Here is a 24,163-nt window from a genome sequence, read left to right as displayed (position 1 = left end):
GCTTTGTTGAGCAGCAAAAGTATACCAGGGGCTTGTACCGCCACGTTCTCGCCTTACTGCGCCTCTGTCCAGTATTCTATCTTTGGCCTCGTATTTAGAGCTGCTCTATAGGCGATGTCTTGAAGCCTGGTGGTGGACTGGTAGTGTGGTACTGGATAAATTAGTGTTCGGCAAAATACACGCCCGGCAGTCATGTAAGGCACGAAACGCTAAGACTGCAAGAACTACTCCAGGGCCAGGTACTCCAAGTCCACGCCGACTACTATTGTAAAGCACTGCACGGATCAAAGGGCCCAGCTCCGAACAGATAGAACTTGATAAGACTGAATATTAATCACGACCTTCTCATTCGAATATCGAAATAATGCGCGGTGTTTCCCCAGATCCCACCCCACGCGACGGTGATCGAAATCGAACTCACCCGGCAGTCCTACCCCAGACATCGGTACCTGCTGACCATCTACAGAACATAATTTGCGACAGTAACTGTAGAGCAATGCGAGAGGACAGAGATAATCGATTCCAAGCCGTGCGTAATGCCATTATCAATCTAACTCTGATCCTTGTCGGTGCTGCATATCGCGGCTAATGGTTGGAGGCTTGGAGCTTGAGCATGTGCTATACTAGGTATGCTTGCACGGCTATAGCAGGACAGGGGTAGTGTGACTACAGTCGAACGGCCGAGATCCTAGGTTTTACATATCAAGAGGCTGCCAATGGGATATTTGCCCTGCCGCTTATCTGTTGGAGCATATTGGAGGCGCTCTATGGTAGGCATACTCCGTAGTATAGCTTGCCCGAGGGAAACTGACTGCGCCGCCTGATATCGACTATCGCGCTCTTATCGCTGCCCCTCCACCCCGCCATAGTCGCGTGGAAGCCTGGGCAGAGAGCGCGCCTGCCGATAGAATAGGGCACTTTGATATCATGTCGGATCCTGCGCACGGAAAAAGAAACCATTTCCTCGCTTCTCTTCTATGAGATGTCACACTCCAACCCAGCTCCAATAAGAAATGAAAGTTACAGTAAATGATTTACACTCCCAACCACACAAGAACCGGAAGGGCGCAAGTGGGGCGTGGCAAACCGCTCGCGTTCTGGAAAACCAGAGCAATGGCCCGACACCGGAGTCGCGCTCATTGTACGCTGGAAGCCTTAAGGTTCAGGTTGTTACAGAGTATGAGGACAAGAACGACTTCATCCGGAGTAAGATTCTGGAGATGGCAGTAAGCGGCAACGTCGATCTATGGTTTCCCCGGCCTGGAGTGTGGCAGCAAATGGCAGCAAGGACAAGTCGGGAGTTTCAGGAATCAGACTCAATCCAAGTGGCTGTCGCGCCTGACGTCGGCCATAAGGCACTTCCGCTTCCCCGGGTTTTCCCTCTATCCTCTACCCCATACTGAGGCCTGAAGCCAGACCTTGAGCCGAGACGAAATCGAAGGCTGAAGCTGAGCGGCATGGCTTTTTTGTGTAACCAAGCACAGCATCTGGAATCTCGAAGACCGCCCATCAGATGTCGAGACTCTGACTAGACATAGAGTGTAAGATATCCAGCCCGCCAAGAGCACTACGCAACACTAAGGCCGCCGGATAAGCATCATGCCCATGGAAGATATGTCGTCGGCATCCTTTGACGCTCCAAGTCATCTGAATTCTGGAATAATTCCTCCGTCATACAGCCTTGTTTTCGTTGCGGTGAATCGTTGTGCCTTGGCCTCGCAGCCTACTGATGTAATGATATCAGTCTGAGCTCAGTATAGTTCTCCATTCTCCGCACACAAACTGAGCCACACCGAGTCACCGAGTCAACTCCGTACGCGCCTCACCAGAAGAAAACTCGTCGAAGAAGCGAAGATCCTGCATAAATCACTCAAATCGCTCACTCACAGATCCAACTTTACAAACCGCCGTCATCCAGTGGCCAGCAAGCCAAGACGCGTCGCCGTGGATAACTCCAGTTGAAATTGGACTGCATCCAGATAATCAGGACCCGCCTAACGCCTCTGATAGGCAGATCTCCCGATCCCTTATCACCGCCCGCTCATTGGTTGATTGCCGGTCTTCATGACAAACCGCGCTGACTGCAACCGGACCGATGGACGTGAAGGTTTTTAGATTTACTCGATGGCGGTGGTTAGAGTTGCTCTAGGAGAATAAGGAGAATAATTGCCTGAGTGACAGAGGGAGAGATATCTAGGGGAGGTCATACGATCGCGATTTTCGACAGAGTTGGAACTCTTAGCATCGATAGATTGAAAGATAGATAGCAGAAATTGCCAGTGGGTTTGATTTAGTCGCGGTCGTCGACCGGTCCCGGTCCGGGTGATCGGTTACTGGTTAGAGCTATCGGTGGCAGCAGCGCTTCAAACTCCAAAGTTCCCTTAGAGTCATCCTTATCAGCAGGATCACTGATAAAAATCGCTAAATGCAAATTTCACGCTCGTAAAATACGCTACTAGGCAATCCCTGGGGAAACCGTGGACCTGAGCTCCAGTTCTCACAGGGCCGTGGCAGGGCAGGGGCAAGGTCTCACGTAAAAATAGCACCGCATATGGAGTCTCTTGAGTCACGGGTTAGAGAAAATACCGCACGCAGGAAAAGGAAAGCATGCATGCCGCGGCGCCTCCTGAGTATCTAGACCTCGAGGAGAGCAAGTACGGTGTAGAAAACGGAATCGATAGATGCCCAAATGCATCAAGGCGCAGAAGAGTAATTCGCGCAGCTGATCCGGTCGATGAAATATGCGGTTTTTAGGAGACTTTGTCCGCCGCGGCTTTTTGTGAGGAATTGAGAACGCCCGGGGAATTGGCCGGGCCGGGCCCCCTTGCGAGCATCAATATTTGTTCCTGATCTTCATGCTGCTACTCGCTGGTTAAATATCTCATGCTCAATTTCTTGACGAGGGATATTGTTGCTCTACGCTTGGAATGTGCCGTTTCATTGAGATCCACGGAGTAAAATTCAGTTGTATCAATGGAGGTATCGCTGTATCAAAGCTATGCTTTGCCGTTTCATAGTGCCACTGCTGCTGCTCCCATCGATTTACATGTCCCCAGCTGTATGGAGCACGGAGTATTTGAGAATAGAAACCAGCAAAGAGACATCCATGGCCTTGCGACAGCTCGGCATGGTTTTGTGCCACAGTCCTAAGGCTCACCGTGTACCTCATGTTCGAGACCCTGTCCGACTTCATGCAGGTACCGAGGGTGCGCTGATCATCTGGACCCTCGCTGCCAGGAGTTGCCGTCCAGGATGGCAAGCTCAAGTACGACAACTACCCCCACGTGCGCCATGGGCGTATCACAAGCCCTGCCTCGAGGAACTGAGACCATTTAGACCGGCTGTCAACCGAAAGGCTGGCCAGCTGGGTCTCCCCACTCCGGCGCAGTTCTGCAAGGGTCTTTGAACCAATCCGGGGACAAACGGAATACCCCGGACAACGTTCATCCGCGGCTCTTCCGCTGACGTACCCATCGAAGGACCCATTCCACTAGGATGCCAATGTCTTGCGATGTCTCAAGCACTTGGGCCAACTTGGTCTGCAGCGCGCGAGTCGGCTCTTTCGGCGTCAGCGCGTCCGAGCTAGCGTCATCGGTAGAGCTGTTCTCGTCATCCAGCAATCCGGTCACTTCAACCACCGAAACACGACCGTTCAGTCCAATTTCGAAACTGATCGACACCTTGGTAACGAGATCCTCGATGGTTCGCCCCGACGGCTTAGCGCGATTCACAGTAAAAAGCAGCATGATCATGGGGGCCTGTCCCAGTTGCGTCCGCAGCGTCACATCTACTTTGAGCTCGTCACTGGCCGACTCTTGAGCCTCGTCTTCGGGTTTCACTGTATCTGCATCACTCAGACCGAGTAACAGGTTGAGTTTCCTCTCGTTCGGGTTCTCATTGGTCAAGATGGTTATAGTGCTCTTCGTCTTCTGGTTCTCTTGCGATTGTTCAATCGACTTTGGTTTTTCTTCTGCCGGTTTCGTCTTAACCTGGAGAGGGAATGTACTGCGAATCATGTTTGTCAGGAAGGCATACTGGCGAAGAGTCTATAGAAAGCACAGTCAGCGAGTGAAGAAGCGAGGGGAGGGCTTCTACTTACCGGAAGCATATCTGCAAGCTGCCGGGGGTGGGAGAACGGAAGGTCTCTAATTGTCTTTCCACTGGTAGGTTCAAATGTCTGGAAGGTGTAACTGTGCTGTTTGATGCATGGTTTATCCCCTTCATCGAATGATTGAACAGATATCTTGCTTCTCTTCCTGTCGATATGAGAGTCTTCCGGGCCCAGAGCCCATCCCGGCGCCAGCAGTCCATCGTAAGTCGAGGCTCTAAAGTCCTGTGGCATTTGAATGCCCAGGTGTCGGTATATTTCGGTGGCTACCAGGAACGGGATGTCGAGAGCCGGTTCCAATCTAGCAACGAACCGACGATTGGGGGAAGTCGAGCCCAGCATGTTCGAGTTAAGATCCATGTTCTCCGAAGACCCTTGGTTTCCGTTTAGAGTGGGCGGCGGCTCGGCCCAGTTGACTACCGTGACAGTGGATGGCTGTTCCTCTGGTGCTGGCGCCTCTGCATCGTTCTCGACCGTCGTAAAAGCCTCAGGCCCAAGCCAGTCTTTCGACACACGAAGGGACGGATAGCCCTCTTCACATTCGATCGCAACCCTCCAGTCGCCATCAGCATTGGTCGGTTCGTCAGCGGTAGAGTGTTCAGGCTGATCAACGATCATTGCATCCGGCGATCTTCGCTGCTTCGCATCCATGACCCGGGCGCGCGGCACCCAGTAGTCTAACCAGAGACCAACTCGACTACCTTTGTGAAGACTCGGCCTGCCAATTCCGCCGCTGCAAAGATGTTCATAGTCGCCTCCGAACTTGCGCTGAGAGCTCTCTTCAATCCACAGTCGTTTCAGACTTTCGTGGAGACCCTCAATAGCCTCAAAGCAATTCACCTCTTCACTAAGCTTGTCATGCCGGGCAAGCCATTGTAGGTTTCTGTGAAAGTTGTCCAAGCCCTTCCATGTACCCCGCGCGCCATCCTCCGGCGTCTGTACAAGGTCTCGCTTTAGAACAGCCGTGGCCTCCTCGCGACGTCCTCCGTCGGCGGCATCCGGCGTCACATAGGCCAAACTAACATCCCTGACCACGTTTTGTCCGCGATAGAAATCGATCTCAAGGTCGACAAAGTTGCCCGCAATGTTCAGATTATCGTCTTGCCAGATTGACTCGAAGCGCTCGAGATGGCTTAGCCGCTCAATGCCTTCCCTACTCACGCCCCGACCTGCTACCCGTTCTCGCAGCTTCTGGACTACCTCAATAATATGCCTTCGGCGCTCCTCGTCATTGTCCCGAGCTGTCCCTAGCTTCAAGCCTGGCATTCCTAGAGCCTGGATGTCGCTATCATTCATCCCTGTACCAACCAGTGCATCGTGGACGGCCGGGGACGGACTGATCCCGGGATACGCTCCGAGTAGTAGAGCAGAGGGCGAACTAAATGAGATGGCGTTATCGTTCTCCGCGGTGACGGCTAGGGGCGTGGCGTACTGTTGCGTCGAGGGGGGCTGATTCGGATGGCCGTGACCTGAAGCGGAGGGTGTTCTCGTAGACGGGGACTTGAGCGATATCGTTCGATGCATAGGTCCGCCAGACGGACGAGGTGAGGAGGTCAGGTGCGTCGGTGTTGCTCCTGGGTTCGGTTTGGAAGATGGAGTCGCCATTGCGCTGGGATATGCAGTGTCGAACCGCGGTATATAAGTGAATAGCAATCCTGACAATTCAAAGGGCGAGGAAGAACAACAATGAGTAGTCTCACTAGCAAGGACCTCACTAACTGGGGCAGAGCGAGCTCATCTCAGGTACCGCCGAGCGGGGAGGATTAAACACCGAAGCTTTCGATAACGGGCCAGAACGCCAGCCAAACACGCTGGATGCAAACTAAAGCAGAAGTGATCCCATAAAGTACATAGCGCCTGTTCAAATCGAGGAGACCGCTCGTCGTCCCGAATCAATGGACGAAACAGTCCCATCCGAATGTCAAAGCCGAAAAGAAAGTGGAGTCACATGAGCCGGAGTTTGTCCTGTTTGATTCTACGTCATCAAAAATAGTTGAGCTCCAGACAACATACTCCGCAATCATTCATTGATTCTGGAATCGTTGCTGAGTTTCGCAATTCAATTCGGCTCATGATGTGCTCTATCAGAGGTTTCACCCGTCAGGTTCCGAGATGGACCCAAATACGGTCTCTATCAACATTGGACGGACATCCTCATATTGTGAGTAGCTAGCTACGGACAAAGTGCTCTCTTACTGATACAGCTGCAGTATGTCTTCCCAAGCAATGGAGCGCACCTCCTATCACTTCTACCGACTGAGCCTCCGAACGACGACCTGTCCATTGGTATCACCTTGAAGCTCCCTCCCACCACTGACTCTTTCCGCGAGAACCCCAAGTTTCTTCAAGTTCTTCAGGAAGTCGTCGCGAAGCATGGGCACGAAGACCCCGACGCAATTTCACAGGCCCAGGTAATGGTATCCACGTCTGGCGCTAACATCGCTTCGGGCGGCGTGCTCATGCCTGGCTCGCGCACTCGACGACGACGCGGTGATGTGGACATGACCAGCGGGGCTAGCGGCCAAGGTGGTGCTGGATCTGCTGGGAGAGGGGGCTGGATACATATCTCGGACAACCGACGGCCACCGGAGTACGGAAGGATTGCATGGTAAATACCCCCAGTGACTGGAACAAGGAAAAGCGCTGATATAGCAGGCCCGAGGACATTTTCGGGAGCTTAGAAGTTGACGGCGAAGGGAAGTTCGTGGGCGGTACTGGGAATTATTCACCAAGCGGTATAAATTTTGTCTCAGAACGAATGGAACTCGCTACTGACCTGGACAGGGACTTATCGAATCGTCACGCGCGATGGAATGTAGGCAGCCCGCATCTCTTGACTCACTCAACGCTAACAACTTGCAGTCTCGGGTTGAGCCCATTCTTAAGGGAAAAGCTGGTCCAGAAGCTCCGCGAAAAAGAGTCACAATGAAACAGCCTTCACGGGCTGCGCTTGTACACTATTATGAAATGTACCATATTCCGCGCTGCTGGACAGTTGGAAATAAATACAGCAAACTACCTTCCCACGAACAAGGACATCTCATAATATCATTTTGCCATGAAATTCAACTCCTATTTGGAGAAGAAGTTGGTTATCTGTGGGGTCCCAGCACTCGCCTTCTTTGGCTGTGATTTCTTCAGCGATTTCTGGTTGTGCGTCGCGCTGTGCATTTGCTTCGACTTCACGGCAGAGCCCGGTGTCGACGGCTTGACTGGAGAAGGGGCAGGTGAAAGTGTCTTACGTTTCTTTGCGTCCTCTCCTGCCCCATTATTCGCGGTGTCCGGATGTTCTCTCTTGACCCCTGACGCAGATTGCGCAGCATCCTCTTCTTTAACCGCGACAGCGTCTTTTCTTTCATTCTCTGTCGGCTCGCTCTTCTTCTTCGCATTCGCAAAGAAATTCGCGATGTTGCTCTTATTCTCTTTGCTGTCGACGGGAACTATGAAATCCGGCGAGTTGTTCCCAACCTTGCCCACCTCCTTCGGCACCTGATAACAATCAAGCTCGCCCTCGTAAGGCTTCAGGGCTGCCTGGAGCTCCTTTGACCAGGTCGTCCGCTTCGGATCTAGCCAGGCATTCCAGGCCTCGGTGTTTGGCTCCAGGATTACCGGCATACGATCATGAAGCCAGCTCAATGATGGACGTGCCGAGGTCGTGATAACAGTAAATGTATAGAGCCTCTCCTCGGTCCCTACCTTTCGTCAGCCGCGCTCAAAAGTAAACCAGACTTTATACCCACCCTCATAGGTGACACTGTCCCACAGTCCGGCGAGATACATCAAATCCCCATCCTTGCGCCGCGTAAAGTGCGGTATCCTGTCCTTGCCTCCGGTCCCCCTTTTCAGCCACTCATAATATCCCTGACAAACAACTGCACAGCGCTTTTTTCGTTTCATGGACGTCCACATTCCGCGGTCTTCAATCAGCGAATCATCCCGGCAGTTGATGGTTTTCATCAGCGATCCATAGTCCGGCTGCCGCTTCGTCCAGAAGGGCACCAGGCCCCATTTCATGCCTTGAAGTTTGTAGGTGGCTGGGACGTTTGCCTCCGCCTCTGATGAAGCAGGCTCAATTAGATCGGTTTGTTCCTGATCCGTTGGACGCTCTGTGCCGTGGTTGTAATTGGGAATGTCGGCGCGATAAATGGCACCGATATTCCCCGGCGCGAAGTTGTAAGTCTCCCTTATTTCATCATCTTCAGGCGCTTCATCGACTGGCATGCCTTGTTCCTGAAGCCGACGACGGATGAAATTCATTCGCTACCTTCGTTATTTGATGATCTTGCGGAGCCTGGGGGAACATACTACACCTAGGGCGTACCGACCGCACATGATTCCAGGCCAGATAAAAAAAGACTTGATCTGCTTGAAGGCTGACTTAAGATGGTAGTGCACTAAAAAATATAGACAATTTAAGAGTTGTAAGCAGAAGAAGGTGGAGAAATAGATAAGATGTTCATGTAAGGTAGAGCTTCTGGTGCCTTAGACGTCATGAGCAATTGGCTCCGCTCACATAAATTCCTTCCTCAACACCAATCGTTCTCCATTCATCCATTGAGCACAACCCAAATCGCCACTATCAATCTTTTGGCCAAACTCCCACATGACCCGATATACATTTATTAATAACAGTTTATTTCCTCAATGATGCTCAGCGCAGCTCGCCGCACAAGCTGCGCCTTCATTCGCAACCCCCGAACACCCGCCACGCTCTCTCGAACCATTGCATTCTCCCACCCACGACCATTGCAACACTTGCCGAAAACAAAAGCTTCGAACCTGTACAGCGAACCTCGATCTTCACCATCTCCCATCCTCCGCCATGTCCCTAGCTTCTCGCATCAAACGCGATCCCTCTCCTACCTCGACCGCACTCGGCTCGGCCTCAAACAAGCATCAAAGGGGATATGGCGCAAGTATCCATTTTTGCTGCCTTTCGCGATCCTCGGAGTTATTGGATCCACTCTAGCCTTCGCATACATTGTCTACGTCGAACTGTTCCACAACGCACCTCAGTACCACAAATTCCCTCTGGAGGTCGTGAAGCCTCTGCGCAAGGCGGTATACTACACTGATGTGATGCTCCAGCCGCAACTTGCGGTCAAATATTATAAAGAGGCCTTGAAAGCCGCGGCTGCAGTTGGCATGGATCCGTTCTCCGATGAGGTGATCGGGATCAAATTACAGGTAGCGGATGTGCTGGAGCGCTCCGGCAACGTGAAACCGGCAATCAATGTGTTCGAGATGACTAAGAAGGAGATGGTGGAGTGGGTTCAAAAGGGGCGGGAGAACGCAGCGGAGAGGCAGAAGTTACTAGATGAGCAGATGAAGATGGTCGAGAAGGAATCGAAGAGCCACGCCAAACTAGACACGAAACTTGAAATCAACAACCCCCAGATCCTCGATACGTTTGAGCAGATTCAAGCGGGTGAAGAGAATCTCAAGCAACAACAAGACAAGTGCATCAAGAAAGCTGTTGGGATCTCACTGAAGCTCGCAGACCTCTACGACAGCGACCACATGCAGGATTCAAAGAAGTCGGAGGAAGCCGCCGAAGCCGCCGTCGATCTGAGTATGAAAGAGCTTCAATACCGGGAGAACGCCGGGCTACCCGTCTGCAAGGCCGATCCCGACGCGGAAGAACATAAAACGCCCTATATAACCCAACGAGAGGCCGCAATGGCCCTTTCCAGCTTAGCCCAGATATACCGGAACCGTGACGAATCAGGGCTTGCCGTCGCGTGCTACATGCGTGCTTTGGATCTGCTGCGCGCGGAGGAAGGCCCTGTACCGACCTGCAGCCAGGCGCGAATGATAGGCGATATTGCGAGCATACTCACGATGCAGTCTGTTAAAGCCGCAGCTGCTGTGCAGTCTATGGGGCCGACGAAGAACGAGGGCTCCGAGGCTGCGCGCGACCACTTGATCAAGCATGCAGAAGAGTGGGCAATGAGGGGTGATGAAGTGCAGAGTAAAGTCCCTGCAAACAAGAGGAATGAACATTGCAAAGAAGCCTGTATGACTGCAAAGTATATGCTGGGCCATCTTGCACAAGTCCAGGGCAATTTGGAAGAGGCTGAAAAACACTTCAGAACGGCACTAGCTGTTGCTAATGAGCTAGACGAGCCCAGGGCCCGGGAGGCCATGATTGAGCATATGGAAAAGAATATCCGGGGAGTGTCCAAGAAAAAATAGGTATGGGATGAGGCGGGCTGATCTGGGTTCTCTACGCGGGTGTTGTAGGCTTGTAGAAAATATATTTATGGACGTCCCACCCTCCTTCTGTTTTGGAGAACACTTTCTGTAATGAATCGGGACGTAGGATCAACAATGATCAAACCATTTCTTATAACCGAACTCCTTTAGTGTGTCATTGTCCAGAAATGCTTTTGCTTGATATGGGGTTCCCTACGAGATACATCGGGATGCAATAGCCGCAGCATCTAAGTCGAAGCCCCAAAATCTGGGTATTCTTTGAGTAATTCTAGAACACCCCATGCTGCCCTTCGTAGAACCCCGGACTACGTACAAGATTTACCGTCTACGCATATAAAGTGGAGAAAACAAGTTTGAGAACCCCCGGACGGGTCCTTTTACAAGAAACCCGCGTAGAGTGAGGTACTTCATTGCTCATGGCTCATACAATCCCATCCAAATGCCTGCCCGATTTTTGAGGATATGGAAGGGTCCCTCCCCAGAGGGGAAAGAAGGGAGATAGTGGGTGAAGATGATAAAAAAGATTTGATATCAAACAAAAGCTTTAGGCTTTAATCTTGTTTCGTTTCGTTTGGCTGCCAAACTCAACCCACTCAATTCGCTATTATTTTGTTTCATTTCCCCTCTCCATGCTCACTCACACCAATCTACGCCCTCGACATGACACCCCAAGCGCGGATCTTGTTGTCAGTGTAACCAGCGAAGAGAGTCTGGCCATCAGCGGACCAGGCGAGAGAGACACACTCGGGCTCGCGGCTCTTCTTGCCCTTCTCGATGTACTCGGGCTTGAGCTCGTCGACCTTGCTCTTCTTCTCGAGGTCGAAGATGGTGATGCTGCTAGCGGTGGCAGCGCACAGCCAGTAGCGGTTGGGGGAGAAGACGAGGGCGTGGATCTCGTCACCGGCGTGGAGGGAGTAGAGGTGCTTGGACTCGTTGAGGTCCCAGAGCATGGTGACACCGTCCTTGCCACCGGAGGCGCAGAGGGATCCATCGGGGGAGATGGTGACGGTGTTGATGTAGCCGGAGTGACCAATGTGGTCGGTCTGGAGGCGGCAGGAAGCGAGCTCCCAAACCTATTGATTTCGTTAGTCGAGCCCTTTCCACGTTCGTAGCAGATTTATAGTAGAAAAGGATAACGAAATAGAGATTGGCGTGTCCATCAGGCATAGGGTGAATTTTTGTCTCATGGCCATAAGGCTCTGAAGTAGCAAATACGTAGAAAATGCAAACATCATTGGACCGATCGAAAGCAGCAAGGCAACGAAAAAGCGTCGAAAACGTACCTTGACGAGCTTGTCCCAACCAGCGGAGACGATGACGGGGTTCTGGGGGTTGGGGCTGAAGCGCACGCAGGAAACCCACTCGGTGTGGCCCTTGTCGGTGATGGTGTACTTGCAGTCGCCGAGGGTGTTCCAGAGCTTGATGGTGCGGTCACGAGAACCGGAGACGATCTGGCGGTTGTCGGCGGAGAAGGAAACGGAGAGGACATCGTTGGTGTGGCCGACGAAAGTGCGGGTGGTCTGGCCGGAGGAGAGCTCCCAGAGGCGGAGGGACTTGTCCCAAGAGGCGGACAGAGCGTAGGCACCGTCGGAGGAGATCACCTATAAATCCAAGCGCTCGCATCAGCCAAACTGATCCTAATCAACACTTCTTCCGTTCCATCTAGACCCCGCTCTCGCACATTCCTCGGGACTCGGGTTTCGGAAATTGGGGATATCGGAGGCATACACAGTCGGAGACGATGTGGGAGTGGCCCTCAAGGCTGCGCTTGGGGTAACCGTAGGCCTGCTCGTCGCGGGTAAGGTTCCAGATGATCAGGGTCTTGTCGCGACTGCCAGAAAGCAGCATGTTGGGGCTATCGAAAAAAAAAGATCTCAAGTCAGAACCAATGTCCATTTTCAACCAAGACAAAACATGTCTGCGATAGATATACGGATACACACACGGTGCCGCATGTAGATCCATATACATATTCCATCCATGTGCGATTCGGTGCCCTTACTTCTCCAGAGAGGTAGCCAGGGAAGTAACCCAGCCATTGTGACCCTCAAGGGTGCCGCGAAGGACCAGCTGCTCAGCCATGATCGGAGTCTGGGAGGACGATGGAAAGGGACCGCGAGAGGAGAGGTGAGAATGAACGCGGGCGGAGCAATTGTCGTAGACTCTGCGCTGGAGATAAAATCACGGCGTTCGAAGTTGGAGGAGAGCCCTAACGTAACGAGCTTACCGCAGCCGCTGGCTGTGTGGGCCGCAAACCCTAAAATAAGCGAGTCACGTGACTATATATAGAAGCATCTGTACGATGTTTATGCATATCAACCAGATATCGCGATGAAGCTTATATTGCTTGTGTAGCATCATATTCAATTCTAAAAGCTCTTTTATACAACGCTTTTCAAACGCCGGCACTTTACGATGCCGCGTTGACGCAAAATAGGAAACTATATCGTACAAAGTATCACGCTCAGCCGCTAATCACCAGGATCAGTGGCTCAGTTGTTGAAGATTTGGATGTTGGGCATCCTGTTCAAGCCGCCTGCACCGGTTTTCCTGTTTTTAGCTGCGTGGAAACCGTTCGCACTGTTATCCCGGACATGCTGTCTCAACAGTCTCAAGACATCAGAGTCGGCCCATCGCGATGGCACTGGCCGGTACGCAGCCTTGAAGGCACCAACAGTCTGCACCCACTCGCCGCTCTTTGCACCTGTGCGTTGCCACGTTTCGGTTGGGGTGTCCTTGGAGACTTCTGACTTGGCTTCTCCCTCAGTGGGGGGGTCCTGGGTCGCCCAGTAGTAAATGTCCCAGTCATTCTCGTCCAGGAACCGGTCGTATTCCTGCAGCTGCTCCTGATTCATTTCGCCCAGATAGACATCGGCAAAAGTAGACAGGAGCAGGTCGGACTCGAGAATTCCTCGCTTCCGGCTTTGGTCTATGTTAAGGAGTTAGCGTCCACCTCAATGATGTTCCAGGCAGGAAGGGCAAGAAAAGGAGCCGAGAATAACTCACACAGCAACCGAGCCCTCATAGTCGACACATCCTCCCCAGTTCGCTTCAGCGGCTCAACCTTGAACGTAATGCCCTCCATCTCGCCGACCTCAAGCTCTGGCTTCTGCGCGCCAGGCTGCTGTCTGCCTCCCGTATAGTGCTCGACCTTTCCGGGGTATGTGCCCTCAGGCTTGTAGTTTGGGTCCACCGAGTTCAGGAGCTCCGGCGGTGCATTGTCCTTCCCGACCTTCGGGAAATCCTTCGTCATCGTTGAGCTATCGTGCGACAGAGCTGGGTTGGGAGACTTCTCCGTCTGGTGTACACGGTGCTGCGGTGTTGTCGAGTGAACTCCATCCTTCTTGCTCTCTTGCGGGCGAACTGCCGAGCTTCCAAATGAACGAGTCGCGAGCCTCGTGAATGAGAGAAGCGACGTTGAAGGCCGCGGAAGGCGCTGAACAAAGCGAACTGTAGACATTCTGATTTCTTGGGTTTGTATCGGTAGTCTCTAAAAATCTAAAGTGACGAGTATGGGGTCGATCGGGTCGAGCTGTATGAGCTAGACAATTATGCGGACTGACATCATCCGAGGCTCCCGCTCCATTCAGTTTGCCGTGTTTGCAGCATTCGAGGGCCAACCGCAGAGACGGATTTCAAAACATTGCAGGTGCTCAAGCTCATATAGTATATAAGGTACGCTCTGGTGACAGGTCAAAGTTGTGAAGGTCAAATGGTTTGATTGTATAGAAATATGAGGCGGTTGTGACTACCTACGATACTTGGGACCTATAGATGCATGTGGACTAGTATAAACCTACGATCTCCATATATATCGGGTCATAATAATGATCATGAGTATCTGAACAGTGAAATATCCGAGGCTGCGTGAGGTGGAAATCACGCAACAAATGCATTGAGACTCCATCTTTGTCATAAAATAACGAAACCACACATCGCGTCTGTTTCCTACCATGATGCAGGACGCTGAAGAAAGACTAAATGAGATGTTTGGAACTAAAGCAAAGAAGCAATCAGTAACGAGTAAGTGGTAAGATCCCAACCGAAGAACATACCGGAAGTAAGCCCGCAGGTAGATAACCTGCCAGACACCAAGCCCAACCAGCATGCCCATGGTGCCGAAAGCGAACCACTTAACACGTTCATTCGTGCTCTCGTTGGTGTCCCGAAGCTTCTGCTCACGGGCGCGGAGGTATTCCATCTCACTAACAACTTCAGCAACGATCTCTTCGATGCGGCGGAGGTCTGTCTCGATAGGCTTGAGCTTCTCCTGGGCCTGGATGCTTGACCAGTCACGAGCATCGGCACCGATGTCGACGTCCAGCTCGATTGATCGGTGGGGGTTAGAGACGCCACCTAGATTGACGAAAATTAGCACGGGGGAGGACCTGGAGGTTCGAGAGCCGGATGGTGAACGTACGGCGGGAAACAAGCACGTTCTCGAAGCAAACGTCGAAGGTGGTGTCGCCAGCAGACGTGAATGCCTGGCGAGTCTCGCCAACAATGTCCTTCGGCCTACCGTGGTCGTTACCCATTGAATCCTTGATCTGTTGAGAAATGACCGCGTCAGCATCGCTGCTCTAGAAACCGTGGTGCGGTCCATAAATCTATCGAGGACGAGGTCCGCATCCGGTCCGCCGGATCCAATTGTTCATCGCCATTGTTGACATCTCACGTACATGCATGTTGACCATTTGCCCATCGCCCTTCTCGCCGCTCACAATGGCCGTCACGACGACAAGCTGGTCTTTGAGGACAAAGTTGCGGATACATCGCTCGCCCTTCCCAGCAACGATATCGAACTTGAGCGCGGAGGAGATTTGCACGAAAAGGAGGAAGAGAAGCCCGAGGGCCGACCTCATCGTCAGTCGAGAGGACCCCATTGTGGAGTGGGAATTGGTGGTAGGTTGGCCGACGGGTCTAAGATAGCTGAGTCCGATTGAAAGCTGTCCGTAGACTCCGTACACATTGCGGCGGTCCGATAATTGATGCCACGCCGCGTCCTGGGGGCCGGCACAATATTATTCCGAGTCGCATATACATCAACTCCACTGACATTGTGCAAGTCAATGGAGAGAATCGTGATTAGTTTGCTCATTATCTTATTGTTCTTCTTGCTGGGCGGCTTTACGAGTATGTAGATTGCTAGTTATGCCATATTTCGGCTTTCGGACTGGAACTCGTCAACAAAGGGAACAGAATCAGCATGACCTATGATACTATGTTTCCACGCAGCTCTAGAGGCTCGAAATGGGTATGATTGAAACAAGTATGTACATAATTACAGTATGTCACTGATAGGCTGGGTATCAGCTATCACAATGATCCCGTGGACGAGGTGGGTTTGCCTGCCTCGGACGACTTCTGATCGCCATAGTTGTCACCAATGTTTTCTCGAGGACGGTCCCAGGTGCGAATGTGGCCTTCATGTCCCTTATTAGCAACCGTAGCGTCAAGTCAATAAACTAACGTACCTTCTAGCGAGGATGTCATCATTGTATCCTCCTGGAAACCTAGCCAACAGATAGGGTCTTCACCCACAGCTTTGGACTATAAAAACGTCAGTTGATTTGCGCAACAACCATCAAAGGCGGAGACAGACTAAGATTGGTGGCAACAGAGCCGTGCGTGCCCTAGATTCAACCGGGTGTTGGACAGGTTGATCGGGTGCGGTTTCGCTGTCAGCAGCAGTCCGTTGAGAATCCGACCTCATTCGGTTTCCTGAACTGTCGGCTCTATGACGGCTAAGTTGTTGTGAGCTCGACGCAATCAAGCTTGTTCGATGGCGTGCGCTAGCTTGGTGATGCTACAGCATCCAGTGAGGTTAGATGACTGAGTTGCCCTCTAAATATTGCAGACTTTGAAGACATACCACTTTCGGTCGGTGCAGCATACCCACGCTGAAGTCCCAGAGCAATAGGTTGCAATCATCACCCACACTGCCAATCCTGTATGTCCGCTCATCACATCGCCATGGGTCGAATGCGACGGCAGAGACCCACGAATCATGGCCTTGACACCGTGCAACGATCTTGCGCTCCGGTAAGGACCAAATAGTTACCAAGTCATCTTGCCCACCAGTAACAATATACTTTCCATCCGGTGACCAGCAAACGCAAGTAAACCCGCCGTAGTAGCTTCGGAAGACATCCAAGACTCTAAGCGTCCAGTTAGCCTCGTAGAACGCATTAGCATAGATGCTGGGTGACGTACTCTTCGTGGAGATAATCCATCAGACGCAACGTTCCATCTTCCAGCACTACAGCAAGATGCTTGTGGTCCGGGGAAAAGGCAAATTGTGTAATCTTCTGGTTAGCCAACCTCCAGACTGCAACTGGATTTGTTTTTTGATTTTTGGAGTTGACCGACTTCAACACTTGCAGGGACCAACTCGATGGTTTGACAGATTCTGTTGACTGTTCGGGGAGTTCCGGTGTAAAAAGAGCGTCGTCTTTTTCCTTATCGTACACCACCAGCTGTCCATTCTCATGCGCTGCTATGAACAGACCTTCTGAGCCCGGGATCCATTTGGTATGTGTGACCGGGGAGTTGTTGATGATCCCATTTTTGTTGATTCGCGCATACTTTTGCGATATGGGCTCATACCAGAAAATGTCTCCGGCCGACGATCCCATGATGACATCAATATGTGCCGCGCTTTTGGTTGCTTCATTGACATCGTGGCTTATCATGTGGGCCTTGGTAAAGAGGATCTTGGACAGTGGCTCGTCTTTATGCTTCGAACTGAGATCTAGCCATTGAAACGCGCGATTGATGTTCGCAAATGCAAAAAGCCCTTCCGGATCGCGGTCGTTCAAACGCTTCGTCGTAGCCTCGTGGATAATCACCCGTGATACAAATGATGAGCTGCTCTTGATGATGTTGTTTTTCGGTTTCCGCTTTTTCGAGGGGTCCTTGACAGGAGGGGCCGCCAAAGCACTATTTCCATCTCCAAAAGGTCTTGCGGTAACTTTCACCTTCGATGGAAAAGTAGTCTTGTTTCGAGGTCCAAGGCTAACTAACGACAGCTTGACGCCGGAGGTGGGAGGGATAGGGACGGTTGCGAGTGGGTTCGGGTTTATGATCGGCGCTTCAGAGGGATGCGGGGGAGGGGTAGCTAGATGCAGGTCGTCTTGGAGCTGATATGTTCCTATACAGGTACCAAGGATAAGTAAGCAACAGCATCGGAGACTCGGGCGAATTCATGATTGCAAACGGTCACCGCAGACCTAAACCTTCGGTCTATCGCAAGTCCAAACGTACCTTCTCCGACTTGAAGCGGACAGCCTTTCTCCGGGTGGCTGATTATGTTGTTTGTCTCCACGATAGGGACTGCCATGCCATTCGATGCCCCAGCTGCATATGCAACTGGGACCGTATAGCGAGGGGGAGGTGGGGGGAGGACGCTATAAGCACTGCGTCAGCAGACAGCTAGCTGAGAGTTGCAGGGAATTCGCGATAAAAGCGGCCAGTCCAACGAGCACATGCTGTACCGTAGCGCTGACGGTTCGCGACACGGATCAAGGGTCTGCAAGATAAGCATTCCTGGTCACTAGGTACTTACAACATTGTGGCGTGATAGGCGTCCCAGTTCGCGTAGAGTAAATAGACCGAACTATCTAAACTGGCCGTATTTGCCAAGGAACAAGCCTTTTCGAGATCCCACTATCTTTGAGCGAGGAGAGCTCGTTCTCGACGGATTGAGCAAATGCGACAGCGTCCGCTGGCGACCGGAGGACGGGCGGCGGCCGGGCCTGACGAGTTCGCCGACTGTTCGCGAAACGGCACGCGAGAGGCTCAGAGTGAGCCTAGAAAAGGATTGAAAGCGCTGATGCTAGGTGCGATACCGATGGGCAACAGAAGAAGACAGAACAGCTGCGGGAGAGGAGGCGAGGAGCGAGAGGAGATCGGGACGACAGGAACCGGTTACCGGAGAGGAGCGTGCTATCGAGATCCAAGCCAACGACCGGTGGAATTCCGGGGAACTTTGGTGTGGCTGGTTGGTGGAACTTGGGCGTGGGGCGAGCTACCGAGGCGCCTATGGAGTACACCGACATGACAGGCCGTCAGCAGGCGAGGCTTATACACCTTTGTTTATATTTTCTATCTTCTTCTATCTCAATTTAATGGCTGTTTGAGGTTGACGTGAGCTTGATGGCCATTCTATATAAACAGATTGCTTGCAGCTCAGCACTGCGTATGATTCATATACAATGCCCGCGTATTGGAAACAAATCTATCCAAAGCAACGTAAGGAATAATTCTCCGGGTATCGAACTCCGTCATTAAACTAACATTCAAGCCCTCGCCCGGTGTTAGACTCCACTACCACTTACTCGTCGCCAGATCATTACTGCTGCTGCTCCGGCACAAACCACCGCTCCTAGGGCTATTCCCCACGACATCCACTTGCCCTCGACGTCTTCTTCGCTTCGCGGAAATGCCGTGCTCGGCTCCATGGCGGCTTCCGCAATATGAACAAACACTTCCTGGATTGAATTCCAGGTGACGCTCACGTGGAGTGGTGGCCCAGACATGTTCAAGAGAGCCGTGTACTCGTGGGGTTGATGTTCCGCGCGCTGGGTTGTGCGGTCTAGATCGGCCTTGAGTGCGATGTAGACACTCGGAAGCTCCTCCAGATGTGGGTATTTCGCCCTGAGCGAGGGAATATATGCAAACGAATCGGGGTCTGACGAATCATAGGTGTATACAATCACATCGCACTGATCAAGTAGCTTGGCTTGATTCTCGAGAATAGCAGGCTCTAGCTCTCCAAGCTCGTCCATGATCAAGTAGCATTGTTTACCACCCGGAAGCTCAACAGTGTTGACCGCGGTGCGCGGTTGGATTGTCGGATGGTAGGTGGTACTAAACCCGCGTGACAGGAAAGCATCAAGCAGGGCAGATTTGCCTGACCCTGGAGCTCCAACTATGTGACCGAGGACCACATTGCGGCCCACGCGCCCAGGGCGCTTCCTTCGCTTTCGAGGACGTGTCACCTTGAGAGCCGCGGTTGTGGAGGGGTTGCTTCGATCTGAAGACTCGAATCCCAGGTACGCTAGATATTCTAACGTTGTCTTGGGAGAGGTGAAGGTTGTCATACTCCACTGTGCCAGCCATCCCTGAAGAGTGACGTGACCGGCTTCATTTCGGACAGTGCAGGAAGGGAACGAGCCGTCAGCCCAAGAGGAAGGCAACCCCGGGGTCGGTGCAAACAATGATGCTAATTCGGCATCGTTCAGCCCGCCATCGTTGTCTTTGTCTGAGAGAAGGAAGAGATTGACAAAAAACCGATAGCCTTCAGGCGAGAGTTCCGCAGATGCAAAAGGGGGCACTTCGAACCTTGGGTGAAGATAGCTCTCCTGCAAGGAAAGGCTATCGGTGTATTGAAATGCGCGGAGTATGATCCAGACCGTTTCGTGACGTCCTTTCTCGGCATACATCTTGTTTAAGTGGATGAATCCTCGGCAATCTATCCCGGACGGCGTCACAGAGTCGGGGTGCGTTTTCTGTATCGTCTCTTTGATGTGTACCAAGTCCTCGCCGCTCAGCGGTTTCTCAAAACACCTCATCTGAAAATCTTTTATCTCCTTATCTGATAAATAGCCGTCGCGGTCTTTATCGCTGAGGTAGAAGATGCGCTGTAGCGCCGCGACAGCCGCCGGTTTCAGGGCTGACTCCTTTGCATCGAACAGAGGCGCAATGGGGTGTGTAACCGCTTTCTGGCAGAGAAAAAAGGCCTCGTTGACATTACGATGCTCGCGGGCGCTAGTCCGAATGCACGAATCAATCTCCTTGAACTCCGACATCAACGGCAACATCTCGTCCTCGATGACTTGGGTCTCGGTGTGATCAGCAGCGAGATCGGACTTGTTGGCACAGAGCACGACCGGTACATTCACGCCGAGAGAGCGGAAGTACGGTAGCCAGAAGAGAGCCACCCTCTCATAGCTGTAGTGGTCTGAGTAGACAAGCAGTATCACATTTGACTTCCGAATCTCCCTAGCCAAGTTGCTCCTTTCCTGCGGCACGGCAGAGGTATCAACCACCGTCGTTGTCGTGACATTCTCCGGGGTCCCTATCGTAGGGGGAATGGTGATCTGGGGTAGAATGGGTTGGATCTTGTTTGTCACGAAGACACCCTTCACGAGGGAGGTGATGAGGCTGGATTTTCCGGTTCCCTCATCCCCGCAAACACAAATCCGGACTAGAAGACGTCAGTTTTTTCCGCTCTTTTGGGGGCGGCCTATCGAGGGGCACTCTAACCTGTAGCCATCTCAGCAACAATATAGGCACTTTGAAGGGAAAAAGGCCCGAGGCCCCTCTCAAATCATTGCTGGTGGATTTGGAGAACAGTTCACACCGCCAGGAGGCCGAAAGGCTGGTATGTCACAGTTGAGGGACTGCCCCGGCGGAAGCTTGGGCGATCGGCCGCGGTTCCGTGGCTATGCGATTATTTCAGCCTCAGGCTTCCAATATCAACAACCTTTTCCCAACAGTATGGCCAGACCAACACGGTCCCCTAGTAGAGATCGGGATATATATCACTAATCTAGTTTCTTGAGCATGGAGCAAGTCCTAGAGAAATCATCTCTACCACATGGCGCTGTCCAAGGATGATGTAAAGCGAGGTAGTCAGTACTACATACCGAACGACTCAGCCACAACCTGGGCGACTCCGCCTCGTACAAGAGCCATGTTGACCATCTCTTATACAGCGCGCTATTCGCTGTCCCTATATACTAGTTAACTGAAGACTACCGAGTATATCACCTTGGATTCTGAAGCGCAGGACTAAGTGATCGGGGAAGATAGCGGCTCAGCCCAGCCCATCGCTAGCTCCACTTCCGGACCCTCCCATTTGACGAAGGTCTCGTCGAATATATTACGACAACGTTCAACTTCTCTCCCCAGCCATCTTCACCTCTCTCGAAAAGCCCTCCCTCAAGCATCCGACGAGCGTGCCCAAGATGCCTCTCGGAATCCACAACCCTCTGCCTTCGTCTATGTCGAGTAAGTCTTTGCTGTCTCCGGCCAGGCTTCCCCGCAGTTACCCGCAGGCGACAACGTGCTGATCTCACTCCCTCGATAGGCGAATGCAAGAAGGCTGGCAAGATTCTCGCATCGTTTGTTGATCCACGACAAGCATTTGGTCCGGACAAAGTTATCCCGCCCGAGGTATTAGCTGGCGCTAAGGTACAACAAGGATACTCGTGGAACCCATAGCGGAATTATGGCTGACTGTCTGGTCTCAAGGGTCTCGCTATCTTGACCGTCCTAAAGGCAGGCTTCTTAGGTTCTGGGCGATTTGGTTCCGGGGTCGTCGTCGCTCGACTGGGCGATGGATCATGGTCCGCGCCATCCGCGATCGCAACCGCAGGCGCGGGATTCGGAGGTCAAATTGGGTTTGAATTGACCGATTTCGTCTTCATTCTGAACGATGCCGCCGCTGTTCGCACATTCTCTCAAGCTGGAACGCTAACGCTGGGAGGTAACGTCTCAATCGCCGCTGGACCGGTTGGTCGAAACGCAGAAGCTGCTGGTGCTGCTAGCACGAAGGGTGTGGCGGCTGTCTTTTCATACTCCAAGACCAAGGGTCTCTTTGCTGGTGTCAGTTTAGAAGGAAGCATGCTCGTCGAACGTAGGGACGCCAATGAGAAGCTCTACAACAGCCGAGTGTCTGCTCGCCAGCTTCTCAGTGGTACAATCCCACCTCCGCCCGCCGCGGAGCCACTCATGCGCGTGTTGAACTCCCGCGCTTTTTACGGCGTGCGCGCAAATGGTGACTCCATGTACAACGATATCCCCGTTTATGACGATCGTCATGACGACGTGGTCTGGGAGGGCCGCCGAGGGGACGCATATGGTGAGGGGGTCAGGCGTGATCGCACCGGGTACAATGGGCCTTCAGATGAATACGAATACCGTGATCGACCGCGCCGTGCGACCACATGGGCTGATGATGTATATGACCGGCCCACTGGAGGCCTAAGCCGCTCGTCCACCGGTCGCTTCAGCAGCCGCAACGACACGTTTGATACCTACAATCGCCCTCGGAGCAACACCTACGACGATGACTACGTGTACTCCGACCGTAAACCTAGTCGTCCTACAGCACCCAAGCCCGTTTTTGGGCAGCGCACTGGGCAGGCCGCCCCACTACGCGAGGACCAGGCTATTGCGCTATACACGTTCGATGCGGATCAGGACGGTGACTTGGGCTTCAAGAAGGGGGAGATCATCACAATTGTGAAGCGCACCGAGAAGAAAGAGGACTGGTGGACAGGGCGCATCGGTGACCGAGTCGGCATCTTCCCAGCGTAAGATACCTCTGATGCTTATAGAGGGATGAACTGCTTGCTAACTTTATGGCATTAGTAACTACGTTGACGCAGCTTAAGAGTCCGGGGCATTGGTTTATGTGCAACGAAATTCATGACCTCGACCCCTTTCTCGTTTATACCTTTTCTTTGGCCATATCTATTTATACCGAGTCGAGTGCGTTTCAGTTGTGTTTGGAATCCTTGGGCATTTTCTTTCATTTGGCCCGATATTCTCTTTTCAGCTCTCGCGTAAGCATCGGAGTTTGAGGGTGGCTTTACCAGCACGTTCGGATGAAAGAGAATTCGGCGCATTTGGCAATATCGAGTTCAAATCTCCCTCCTCGTCACTTATTGTCCGTCTTACTAGCAACTCTTTATCAATCTTGTCGTTATCGTTACTGTCCAACACAAAGGCTTCCATGCTTCTGTTTGTCTCTGAAGAAATAGACGTCAAAATGCAAACAAGCGTCATCTACATGTGTATCATTGCGTCTGTCGAGGCTAGGACCCGTCCTCTGCAAGGTGGGGGTGAGATTGAAGCTAGCTGCCCGAGGTCTGTTCATTGCGCAAAGCAGAGGGACTCTGCAAGATGTTTATACAGCCGCGCATTCTTCGGAAAAAAGTACACGAACACAACAATCAGGCACCCAGGCTAGACCTGCAGCACCACTGGCAGATGAAATATGGCTTCGGGCTGAGCTCCGAACTTGGAAAAGCCCTTAAAGTTATCCCAGGTGATAACCCTTCAACCTGAGGGTTTCCGCAGGTCCGCGCCAATGAAGGTCACGAATCAAGGGGCACGAGAACAAGAAATGCTCCGATAAGCCACTAGCAGATGGGGAGGTTGGGCCTTTGATAGCCACGCGATAAAAAGCACAAAAATGGTGGCATTCCATTCCTATGAACTGGGCTGGGTTGAGTTGGCCTCTGCGGAGTATGAGTTCATGGTCCATCAACTCGTTTATCCCAGGCTCGCGTGGAATGGGAATGGATGAGGACACCAACTACTAGGAGCCAAGAGTCATAACGGAACAGGCTCGAGTCAGCTGGTATATCCAAAGTGCTGAGCACTGAAGTTCTCTGTCTTGATATAGGTTGTGTAGTATGACCGAGTTGGATAAGGGTCAACAGAGGTCCTCCAACAATGGAAATTGACACCCTGTTCTGGTGTATATAATCTGAAACCGCATCGATATTCAGCCGCCGAGTCCCTGGTCTTGAACCGCGTCATGACCTCATCCTCCCAGTGTCCTTGTCCTGGAAGACCCTTGGCAGACAATCTAAGCCTCAATACGTGGAGAGGATGGTGACGATCCCTGTGTTCGTAAGACGAGGGGAAAAAAGTAGAAGTTCCATCTGGTTGCTTATTGCTGGAATCTGGCTTGTGCTGCCGTGATGAGCAAAGTCTGATGTTGTGGACAGGGAAGTGGGTGGGTGGTTTGGAGCGAGCACGCGGAGAGTAGTAGCTGGAGTAGTGCCCTGTACTCCGTAGCATGAACGATGGACGATGGAGATT

The 24,163-nt window shown here is 52.2% G+C and overlaps 9 protein-coding genes across 9 annotated transcripts; 3 read left to right on the top strand and 6 right to left on the bottom strand.

The window, feature by feature from the left end:
• Window positions 1-3,443: 3,443 nt before the first annotated feature.
• Window positions 3,444-5,713, bottom strand: DSM5745_00686 (RNA polymerase II mediator complex middle subunit MED1; the record flags this gene model as incomplete). Its single annotated transcript, XM_026742702.1, has 2 exons — window positions 3,444-4,046; window positions 4,100-5,713. The coding sequence occupies 2 exons, from the start codon at window positions 5,711-5,713 to the stop codon at window positions 3,444-3,446; spliced, it is 2,217 nt and encodes a 738-aa protein (XP_026608547.1).
• A 469-nt stretch (window positions 5,714-6,182) lies between these two features.
• DSM5745_00685 (uncharacterized protein) lies at window positions 6,183-6,720 on the top strand (the record flags this gene model as incomplete). Its single annotated transcript, XM_026742701.1, has 2 exons — window positions 6,183-6,269; window positions 6,319-6,720. The coding sequence occupies 2 exons, from the start codon at window positions 6,183-6,185 to the stop codon at window positions 6,718-6,720; spliced, it is 489 nt and encodes a 162-aa protein (XP_026608546.1).
• Window positions 6,721-7,180: 460 nt separating this feature from the next.
• Window positions 7,181-8,329, bottom strand: DSM5745_00684 (SOS response-associated peptidase; the record flags this gene model as incomplete). The annotated part of the gene is made up of 2 exons (XM_026742700.1): window positions 7,181-7,800; window positions 7,849-8,329. The coding sequence occupies 2 exons, from the start codon at window positions 8,327-8,329 to the stop codon at window positions 7,181-7,183; spliced, it is 1,101 nt and encodes a 366-aa protein (XP_026608545.1).
• A 426-nt stretch (window positions 8,330-8,755) lies between these two features.
• Window positions 8,756-10,303, top strand: DSM5745_00683 (TPR domain protein; the record flags this gene model as incomplete). The annotated part of the gene is made up of 1 exon (XM_026742699.1): window positions 8,756-10,303. The coding sequence occupies one exon, from the start codon at window positions 8,756-8,758 to the stop codon at window positions 10,301-10,303; it is 1,548 nt and encodes a 515-aa protein (XP_026608544.1).
• Window positions 10,304-10,971: 668 nt separating this feature from the next.
• Window positions 10,972-12,172, bottom strand: cpcB (40S ribosomal protein RACK1; the record flags this gene model as incomplete). Its single annotated transcript, XM_026742698.1, has 3 exons — window positions 10,972-11,397; window positions 11,608-11,925; window positions 12,053-12,172. The coding sequence occupies 3 exons, from the start codon at window positions 12,170-12,172 to the stop codon at window positions 10,972-10,974; spliced, it is 864 nt and encodes a 287-aa protein (XP_026608543.1).
• A 644-nt stretch (window positions 12,173-12,816) lies between these two features.
• DSM5745_00681 (succinate dehydrogenase assembly factor 2) lies at window positions 12,817-13,784 on the bottom strand (the record flags this gene model as incomplete). The annotated part of the gene is made up of 2 exons (XM_026742697.1): window positions 12,817-13,253; window positions 13,331-13,784. 2 exons carry the CDS (start codon window positions 13,782-13,784, stop codon window positions 12,817-12,819), a joined length of 891 nt encoding a protein of 296 aa, XP_026608542.1.
• A 517-nt stretch (window positions 13,785-14,301) lies between these two features.
• DSM5745_00680 (emp24/gp25L/p24 family protein) lies at window positions 14,302-15,207 on the bottom strand (the record flags this gene model as incomplete). The annotated part of the gene is made up of 4 exons (XM_026742696.1): window positions 14,302-14,320; window positions 14,380-14,680; window positions 14,745-14,871; window positions 15,004-15,207. 4 exons carry the CDS (start codon window positions 15,205-15,207, stop codon window positions 14,302-14,304), a joined length of 651 nt encoding a protein of 216 aa, XP_026608541.1.
• A 433-nt stretch (window positions 15,208-15,640) lies between these two features.
• On the bottom strand, window positions 15,641-21,022 carry gem1 (ERMES complex Ca(2+)-binding regulatory GTPase GEM1; the record flags this gene model as incomplete). The annotated part of the gene is made up of 9 exons (XM_026742695.1): window positions 15,641-15,747; window positions 15,799-15,874; window positions 15,927-16,130; window positions 16,197-16,482; window positions 16,538-17,474; window positions 17,588-17,730; window positions 17,889-17,989; window positions 18,661-20,531; window positions 20,974-21,022. 9 exons carry the CDS (start codon window positions 21,020-21,022, stop codon window positions 15,641-15,643), a joined length of 3,774 nt encoding a protein of 1,257 aa, XP_026608540.1.
• Window positions 21,023-21,294: 272 nt separating this feature from the next.
• Window positions 21,295-22,724, top strand: DSM5745_00678 (SYLF and SH3 domain-containing protein; the record flags this gene model as incomplete). The annotated part of the gene is made up of 4 exons (XM_026742694.1): window positions 21,295-21,337; window positions 21,417-21,520; window positions 21,581-22,644; window positions 22,703-22,724. 4 exons carry the CDS (start codon window positions 21,295-21,297, stop codon window positions 22,722-22,724), a joined length of 1,233 nt encoding a protein of 410 aa, XP_026608539.1.
• Window positions 22,725-24,163: the final 1,439 nt, after the last annotated feature.

Source organism: Aspergillus mulundensis (genome assembly GCF_003369625.1).
Source record: "Aspergillus mulundensis strain DSM 5745 chromosome Unknown scaffold_0, whole genome shotgun sequence".
In the NCBI taxonomy this organism is placed as follows: Eukaryota; Fungi; Ascomycota; class Eurotiomycetes; order Eurotiales; family Aspergillaceae; genus Aspergillus; species Aspergillus mulundensis.
This window is presented reverse-complemented; position numbering and strand designations above follow the sequence as displayed.